The 9,845-nt window shown below is 38.1% G+C and overlaps 2 protein-coding genes across 3 annotated transcripts; both read right to left on the reverse strand.

Annotated features, from left to right (window-relative positions):
- Positions 1–176: 176 nt before the first annotated feature.
- rrm2b (ribonucleotide reductase M2 b) lies at positions 177–5,285 on the reverse strand. Its single transcript, XM_041955422.1, has 9 exons — positions 5,140–5,285; positions 4,346–4,510; positions 3,907–4,023; positions 3,603–3,736; positions 2,552–2,646; positions 2,296–2,429; positions 1,848–1,952; positions 1,060–1,173; positions 177–805 (listed from the first exon to the last, which is right to left on the reverse strand). Exons 1-9 carry the CDS (start codon positions 5,200–5,202, stop codon positions 653–655), a joined length of 1,080 nt encoding a protein of 359 aa, XP_041811356.1. The 5' UTR covers positions 5,203–5,285; the 3' UTR covers positions 177–652.
- Positions 5,286–5,530: 245 nt separating this feature from the next.
- Positions 5,531–9,656, reverse strand: LOC121619678 (nuclear transport factor 2-like). Of its 2 annotated transcripts, none has more exons than XM_041955533.1 (5): positions 9,452–9,656; positions 7,278–7,398; positions 7,024–7,095; positions 6,795–6,893; positions 5,531–5,828 (listed from the first exon to the last, which is right to left on the reverse strand). In XM_041955533.1, exons 2-5 carry the CDS (start codon positions 7,380–7,382, stop codon positions 5,712–5,714), a joined length of 393 nt encoding a protein of 130 aa, XP_041811467.1. In that variant the 5' UTR covers positions 7,383–7,398; positions 9,452–9,656; the 3' UTR covers positions 5,531–5,711. The 2 variants fall into 2 exon arrangements, with proteins under 2 accessions (XP_041811467.1, XP_041811466.1); XM_041955532.1 differs by having other exon boundaries at positions 9,429–9,656.
- Positions 9,657–9,845: the final 189 nt, after the last annotated feature.

Consider the following 9,845-nt stretch of genomic DNA (forward strand, 5'->3'; position numbering starts at 1 on the left):
AAGCATATTATCTTAATTCAGGGGTTTGGCCATAAATCCGAAAAAGTACTTAAACTATATAACAAGTTACCAATATCTGAAAATAGGGCTGCTGAATGAAACTGTCTCGGGTGGCTGCATGATCAGGTAAACGTCACAAATCATGTACCATTCAATTACAATAAAATTATTTTCATTTTACTAAACATTTTATTGTACATTAAAAATGACAAAATGTTAAAACAATTCACATTAGAAGACAGCAGCAGGAAGTGCAATAAAATACAGTGTAGATATTAACCATCTTCAGTAAACAGAATAATCATGTCACCTCATTCATTATTCATGTTTAACCTTTTCATAGGCCTCTCTGCAGTATGATGAGGTGAGAAACAGCCATAAAATGTCAATTTTTTCACCCTGTTCCACTCTGCAAATTATATATTGACTGTTAATGAACTTAAAGTGTAATTCTCAATACTCCTTGCCTAAAAGCTGCACATGTCTGCTAAAAAACTGAAATTTAAATCTGTCAAGAGTTTCTTGTCCTGCAAAATACTGTGATAGCATTGGAACAAGGTGTAAGACGCCCATTTTTTTGTAAAGAACTGCTTAAACAAAATAAATAAATAGGTCAAATGTAACAAATATGCAACCACATATCAGTTCAGGTTCAGAATTCTGCATCCAGAGTGAATTCACAGTCCATCATGCTTGACATGACTCCAAATTTCTGATACTCAGCTACTCGTTTCTCAAAGAAGTTGGTTTTCCCCTCTAGCGAAATGGATTCCATGAAGTCAAATGGATTTTCAGCTTTGTACACCTTGGAATAAAAGGACAGTGCAAACAAAATAGAGTTCATGAACACATCTATTAAATCAAATTTCTTAAATCAACAAATGTATAAAACATGCCAATATGGTCACTTTTGCAATAACTATGGCTTTATAGTAAGACTTGACTTCTTCTTAACCCTGGGGTCCTCTGCATTAACACTACCACAGAATAAATTGGTTCAATAAATAATGACCACGTAGCATTCATTGTATCTGTTTTACGACAATTCAAAAGAATTACCTTGGCCAGTCCGAGGTCAGCAAGAAGCCGGTCGGCAACAAACTCAATGTACTGCTTCATCAGACAACAGTTCATTCCAATGAGATCTACTGGCAATGCCTCTGTCAAAAACTCCTGCAACAGCAAACACAATATATTTATGTATGTACAGAACTGGTTAGTTCATGGAATAACCAACCACGGGATGACTGAAAATGTGTCAACAAACAATCAGAGAAACAGTAGAAACACTAGGTGTTTGGTACCTTCCCAAAAAAATACCACTCTGATGATCTTAGCAATATGAAATGGCATGAAGACCCTTGAAGACTACTACTATAGATGACAGTAGAGTCCCTTCCGTGGTTAAGAAAACCCCCTTTTCAACTGTCAGTCACATCAAGAAGACTCTCTGAGAGGCAGGCATGTCTGTGTCACAACCATGATAAGGAAAAGACTTCGCAAGAATAACTGCAGAGACTTTACTAAAAGATGCAAACCATAGGCCAGGTTGAAATTTGCCAAGAATTATTTGGATTTGCAACCAAGTATGTGACTTCTTTATTAAAAATTATGTGTATCTGTCCAATCACTTTTGGTACCCTAAATGTAGGATCTATGTATAAAATTGGTCATAAATGAAGCTGAAAGTCAGCATTGAAAGCACATACTAATTGCTTTTTTCAGGCCAAAATAACAAAAAACAAATGTTTCACTCTCCAAATACCTATGAAGCTGACTGTATCCTATATGTTGAACACATTTCTAAGTAGTCTGGGTTGAGCACATTCCCTCCAGCACTTGCTGACCTGCTCAATGCTAACAGCTTTGGTGATGATGTCCTTCACACGGTCCTCTGATGGTTTCTTCACCAGGTAGCTGTACAGCAGGCAGGCAAAGTTACAGTGCAGGCCCTAGGAAACACATCAATGTGCATGTCAGAATAGCTATATGAATGAGAGACAATCATCCATTAACTGGGTTCATGTGCAATCTGAATAAAGAGCACCATGGCTTCTCTGACAAATTTTTAAACTGCAATGTGTGGCTGGTACTACAGTACTAAAACCTTAGAGTTGCAGTAGCTGAATGGCCTGAAATGCCAGGAAAAACCAGCACAGCCAAACCTTTATGCAAGAGTGTCAAACCAAATCCTAAAAGAGAAGCGCTCACAGTATTAGGCAAGAGCTGTGACATAATCTGAGGTCCTTTTGACAGATTGAACCACGTATCTTTTTGTTTGTGAATTCATCTTACCTCATCCCTGCTAATGAGCTCGTTGGAGTAGGTAAGGCCAGGCATTAGTCCCCTCTTCTTGAGCCAATAGATAGAAGCGAATGAGCCGGAGAAGAAGATTCCCTCCACTGCTGCAAAAGCCACAATTCGCTCCCCTGAGGACAAAAAGTGTCATTACTGCTATTAACCACAGATGAATGGAAAGCTCCTCTAGGTGAGAGTCTCTCATCATTATGTGATTTACAGTACAATGTTTTTAATGCTGCATTTTCCTTACCAAATGTGGATTTGTTGTCATTTATCCACTGGAGGGCCCAGTCTGCTTTTCGTCTCACACAAGGCATAGTCTGAATGGCGTTAAACAAGTAGTCCCTGAAACACACAGTTAATAAAAAATTACTTACATTACTAGCTCCAATCATATAAACTCAGCAAAACAAATAGAGCACCACTGAAAAGTATTCTACTCGTTTGCACTTTTTTATGTATGCAGGCCTGTACCAAACTGTTCAAAGCTTCATCCATAATGTTGATATTCATTCTGTTTACACAATATATGACGATGAAGATAAGGAGATTAATATTATTAGTATAATACTATTTTAAGAACTAGATTCCAGTGGTGGCATAGATTGTTTCCAATTCATGTGATCCGATTTCCAGTGATTCCAGATCATTATAAAGTCCGAAAGTCAAAATATATCGAAACAGATGTAATCATTTCCAAAATTTACAATATCGAAATTCTCCATTATAATACAATAATACATTTTTGTTTGTGTTTAGCCTTTCGAAAAACATTTTCACTATGGTCAAAAAAGTGTTTGCTCTCATGCGCACAAAGGGAGACATGCACCTGTGTTGAAATGGGGGGGTCTAGCAGCAGCAATCTAACAGCAATTACATTTATACAACCACAATTACAAAGAAAAAGGCCATGAAGTTGTTGTTTTCCAAGTCTGTTGGCACATCAAAGCTGTAAATGCAACAGAAATCACCACAAAGTACTGTAGACTTCGCCTCAGATGAACAGGTGCAACAGGTTACAGTTTGTTTGGAACATTCAGAAGATGAGATACACGAGCACCGAGGCACATGATCTTTACCATCTAACCATTATATTCCGAAGCAATTACTTATAATAATTTGATGCAACAACTGGATTTTTCTCCTTTTCACTTAGACTGTTTTGAACTAAGCTGTCATGCATTAAGGCACAAAATAATTGGCAAATATTTGGTTGTTGCAGTTCATGCTCGTAAGTTCGTCAGAGCCACTGAGCATGAGAAGTGAGTGCTTGACTGAAAACAAATAAAAAAACACCTAACCTCTCTTTCAGGTCTCTGATGTAAGTGTTTATGAGCATGCTGTACATCTCTGAATGAACAGTCTCTATAAGGATCTGGAAGCTGTAGAAGGAGCGGGCTTCAGGGACCTGCACCTCCTGGCAGAACCTCTGCACCTGTTAGACAACACAGAAACACAAACACAAAATATATGTACATTCTATATAAAAGCATCTTCGTCATCTATAACACGATCGAAGTGCTGCAAGATGTGAGATCTCTTTACATCCATACAAGCTACAGAACATCAGTTCCAGCTGAGTGACACCCCTCTGGCCCTTCTCACCAGGTTCTCGTTGACGATACCATCGCTTGCAGCAAAGAAGGCGAGAACATGGGAGATGAAGTGTTTCTCCTCAGGTTTCAAACGTTCCCAGTGTGCCAAGTCTTTGGATAGGTCAACCTGAAAGACACAATATCAGCAGTATACCTGTTTGTTCGGGTTTATTCTCTGATGACAGGCTGTGCTGGACGACAGTGTTTCTTTTTGTTGTCTTTGTGAGAATCAGAAACATGCCATATCTGTTTTTTTTGTTTCTTAAGTAGTATTCAACTTAGCTTAAGTAGACTGACATTGTAAAGTTTGTGTTCTCATCAAAATACATTTGTCAATAAAACTTAATTGTGTGAACATTCTGTAGCGGACATCTTTAAAGTGATTGTGGGTTTTTTCCCTCTAGTCAGCTGCTGACACACATACTCGGTACAGTCAAGCTGATTCTCACCTCCTCCACCGTCCAGAAAGAGGCCTGTGCTTGCTTGTACATTTTCCACATGTCGGTGTACTTGATGGGGAAGACGACGAACCGTCTGGGGTTTTCTCGGAGTAAAGGTTCGTCCTCTGTCTCCGAACCATTTTGGCAGTCGGGGTCTTTATCTTTGAGTCCATTCTACAAAGAGTCAGAGCCCAGGAAGCAACTTAGTGAGTAAACATATTTTCACCTCAGATTTAATGTAGTTTATTATCTGTTTTTCTTATTTGCTAAATTTGGGCATTTTTTTTGCAGTATCCCCATTACGGATTTACAGATTATGCCTTTAATTACAAAATACGACACTACGCATGCGCATTAACCCAAAACAAAAAACCCAAAACACATCAGAAGACATTTCGCATTTAAATGTCCAATATCGTGCTTGATAGTTGATAAATGACATTTTATTTCCATGAAGCTAGCAGTGCCATCGACACTTTTAACTACATTTTCTCGACGGTTGTGGTGTATCCGACAACCCGCACACCGACACTAACAGTTAGCTAGCTTACATGAGCAGACAAGGCCGTTTTTTTAAGTCGGCCAAAATGTTGCTAGCGCTAAAGCCTTTCATTTTCAACACCCTAGTTACATTCACAACGCTAAAATCTTGACTTTACAAAGCGAAGCTGAAACGCCTCCATGTAACCGGAGGTCTAGTTGATACAGGTTCATCCACTGACAATAACGTAATAACACTTTGGCTAATGATTAACTACTTAGCCACATTCAATTCATAAAGTAGCTGTACGGAAACTGCTCACCGATTCTTTCAGATCATCAGATTGTCGGTGTATATGTCTTACATCCATTTCCTGAGATGACATATTCTTCCCGTCGGTGTCATTGAGTTTCGTTGTACTAACAACCACCCCCTGCCATTATCTCGTGTGGAGGTCGCTTTGCTGGTTAAACCATTTAAAGTGACTCCACACGGAGGGCTGTAGCGCCTCTAGCGTTCATACACAGGACAGCCTGTTTTATAAAGCCACAGTGAGACGACGCAATTCCTGAAAAAGACTATAACTGCATTGCACGACAAGTACTAACTTCACTCTCAATATGACTCATTATACTACAGCATATGTCATAACGGAAAATGAGTAAAACAAGAAAATACAGCCAGAAAAGGAACAAAAGTACACTAACTCAGGCTAATAAATTCTTTTATTGAACAGGAATGTAATTTGACATATTTAATACAAGCAGCATGCTTATATATGTGTTGTAGCCATGGAGAAAATAAGCATATGATTATCTGTTTTCAGTGATGGCAGGACCATCATATGAATTCAGAGCTGGATATCAAAGTGTGCGAATCAGCAAATCCAGGTCGCTACACTGGTATGTTGTGTATCCCCAACCGGAACACATCATTTGTGCAAGCCCATGAACCGTTTTGGGACTTCAGCATAAACACTTGATGAAAGGCCATTGGTTGTTCTTCATCTGCCTGTTGAAGCACAATGACGAGAAAACAAACTGTAATGTTAACTACGGCATAAAGATATTACTATTTATACTTATTATACGATATTATTTACTCTATATATTATATGTGGTTTAATTTTTACCACACATGCAATATTTGTGATAAAACAAAGACAAGGGAGAGTGATATTAAAGAAAAACATCTCTTTTCTAGACAGAAATGTTTTGAGGAAATTGCAAATGACAGAGTAGGAGTACAGGATGTTTAATAGTAGGGCAAAAGGAAAAAACAAAATGAAACAAAACAAAAAACAGGTTAGTCCATGTGAACCAAAAATGTATTGTAGTTTGTATGTCTGTGGATCTGGGGCCTGTATCAGAAAGCTTAACACAAACTGGCTCAAGTAATAAAGAGTAATAAATGTTTTATTAGTCAGTGTAATTATTTCCATGTGTCCACACTTACAGTCACAAAAAAATAAAATGCATGGTTGCAACACGTATAAAAAAATCTGTAATAATAGTGATTATAAGTGTGACTGAATAATTACCAATAAATATTTAAGGATTCCCCATGAGTAGATACAGATTAAACACAGGTTAAATATTTCCTGCAAAGGTGTTAAATAACAAAGAAAAATAAAAAATTAGCCTCTATTCTTTGTGTTAAGTTACTACTGCCAAAGGAAAATAAACTCACTACACATGCTCAGAAAGGTTCTTTTCTAGTATTTGACTAATCATTGATGGAGACTTTATCACCACCCTATGGTGCTTGTTTGAGCATTTGGCATTGTTTTTATGTCCCTTGCGTACACAGATGTTTTGTGAAACAGAGGTTGTGTGGACAGAAAATAGTTTAAAAATAAATAAATACTAATAAATAAATAAATCCATATACGTGTGGTCAAGGCCTAAATTGAACTCGCTTTGTGATACAGGCCCCAGGTGCAGACCCAAGGTTATCAACAAAAATGTACCAGCTTACCTGCAACTGTCCAAAGACCATGATGAGCACACAGCTATCTATTGTGGGTTGGAAGTCTTTTTCTGTGATAATGTGCTGAATACGCTTGAAAGGCAAGCTCTGTGGATTGGAAACAACTGTATTAATGGAATCTATACTAACACAAACACACAAAAAGGGATTTGGATTGCTCCTTTTTTCTTTGGCACTGCTAATCTGTGGATTGTGATTAATACAAACCAATACTTACTGCTAATTTGCCAGCGATGGCTTCTCTCCCCTGAAAAATTGTCCCTTCCCATGTCAAACAGGCTTGACCAGACTACAAAAAAAACATCAAACACATGCACACAATAATTTCTTTTACTCTTCATCGTAGCATTTACAGCATTAACTTCAACTATGAAAGCCAACTGTGATGAAATTTGGCATGTCCGTGTTGATGCTTTATACTTAAACTTTACAAAAACTGACAATAATTAAATGGAAACTGAACAAACTTACATATAAGTAACCCAATCCCATCCGGTTGGTATTGTCAAACTGGTGGTAATATTCTTGGACAAAGCCCTCTCCAATCTTTTCCCATATTTCTTTCTCACCAGCCATGTGTGAAGCTTTGAATCTGTAAAGGAGAAGAGTCTCGTCAATAGCAGCCAGTAAAAGTTGCAGTCAACTGCAGCCTGTTCACTGAACTCCATGTTGACACTTTATGAACACATTCTCTAACATAAAATCTTTCTGGGCACTCCAGTGATTTAAATACACCACATACATAAAAAATAAGGCAATAGGAATGATCATATAAAATAAACATGGATGAATGGAAGGAGCTCAGTGCTTACATTAAGTATAAAAAGCACTGACAAGAAAGGCTTGTTCTCCAGTTACGAATGAATGAATCATTCTATTAGTTACACAATCAACATCTTCACTGATAAATGATCGGATCCATTCATAAAAACAAATTAAATGGAGATTAAATCACAAAAACTAAATCGTAAGTACTACTGCTGCTACTTAGAAGTCTTTTCTGTTGCAGGTTAACTTAATGAGAATCCACCAACCCTTCTCGTGTCTTGTGACCCTACATTTATCACTGTAAAGTTAATGATTACAAGGCAAGTAGGATGACTGTGTGTTGATATCTGGATTACATTATAAAACCAATACAACTCCATATGAATGTACAATTTTGGCAAGCTTCACAGTCCGTGGGCCCTTTTAGTTGTGTTTTCACACAGGCATTATAAAAGGCAAATCTTCATACAAAACTACAGAAACACTCTCATCAAATATGCTTTGTGTGTATATGTGAAGTACTATCAGATTTGATGGGAGATGTTCTGTGAAAGTGGGTCTATGTCCAGTGTCTGTGTAATCTCATAGCCAGACCTAATCTTATCTCCACTCTTCATAATGCATCGGGCTTTGCAGTTCATGAAAGCCTCCTCTGCTGTGTGTTTGTTGCTGCTGTATATAAATGTACTTGATGGATATCCCCCATGCCATTGCCTAATCCTACCCCCTGTCTAACTCACTATGAATGAACGACATTACATTTACTAATTAACTTACACAATAGAGCAGGCTACTCCTTTCAAAACACACTTAGGTCCTTACCTAATTTTTTACTTATTTTCACCATTCTTCCCTTGTATACTTCTCATCTCCATGCTCCACATAATTTTCCAACTATTGTCTAGAAGTTTGGCCACCATGTCAATATGAAATATTGCAGATCATAAATAAAAATTAAAACACAGGGCTTCTACACTTTTCCAACATTTCCAGCACCTCCCAACTGTGGTAAAAAAAAACAAAAAACAAAACAAAAACAAATTTATATACGTATGTATACACTCAAAATGATTATTTCACTTTGTCACATCAAATCAGATGCTACTTTACTAGTAACAACTAAGTGTTTTGTTATAGCATCCCATAGAAGGGTGACAAACTAAAGAAAAAAACGAAAAAGTTTCATTTTTCAATATGTGTATATAAGTAGACTGTCTGTTAGCATCCTACATGACCTGTATGAAACTATTCGTTTTAAGCTGTCGCATCCAGGCACCACACAATAAGGCATGTTTGTTGATCAGAAAACCAATGTTTCTCAATTCAAGTCAGTTCCGGTGGTTCCAGTGAGGCGACGTCATTTCAGACGCCGTTACTTCGTACGCAGGTTCGCATTTGAAACGTTAACCTTCACGTGCTGGGCGGAGTTAGGCAGTATTTGGGGGTTGAGCATCAACCGCGCAATGTACCCTGGTACATGTAGGCACCTTAATAACATCAGCGCAAGCACAAAGCTCCGAAAAACTCGTTTTGTCTGTCCGTAACGCTTCACTACGCACCGGGGAATTTATTGTTTCAATTGACTAGCTATATTTACCACCAACACTGATTGGATGTCCACATAAAAAGTGACGGATTTCTCCGTGTCCACTGTTCAACATCCGGAACCACCGCTATAAGTTAACCAGCGACTCATGGCTAACTCACCCATTATCACAGACTCACTCTTCCCAGAAACGCTTCATTATACGTTGATTCTAATGTTTCCTCCTTACACTCGTCTTAGTAAAGCCGTGTTACTACGAATGAACAAGTTCTTAATGACAAACGTTTAGTTTAAAAACAGTACTTTACCGTGTCCGTAACTTATAGCTTACTTTTTCAGTCAGCGGACAAGCCAGCGTGGAGACAAATCCAGTCAAACCGAGGCTGAAGGGACTCCCGCGTCCCAGAGTCATGACAAATGTATGACGTCGCATGCAAGCTGACCAATGAAGGCCAATATTTTTTTGAACTGTTCGCCCTGAATTAAATCTGTCAGGAGCTTTTTCTTCGCGACTGTGTATCACCTCCAACCATATCCACGCCGGAAACACTAGTAGGGGTTTACCAGATGCCAGGCCTGATAATGCTAGATGAAGGTTCGTACGCAGAGGCCTGCCTCAAAAATGAAACTCCGAGTAATAAATCTCATACCATCATTAAGGGAGGTAAACAGAAAATAAAAAAATCATAAGGATAACAAAAAATAATCGGACATGGAAGAACCTG

The sequence above is a fragment of the Chelmon rostratus genome, chromosome 16 (assembly GCF_017976325.1).
Source record: "Chelmon rostratus isolate fCheRos1 chromosome 16, fCheRos1.pri, whole genome shotgun sequence".
NCBI lineage: Eukaryota > Metazoa > Chordata > Actinopteri > Chaetodontiformes > Chaetodontidae > Chelmon > Chelmon rostratus.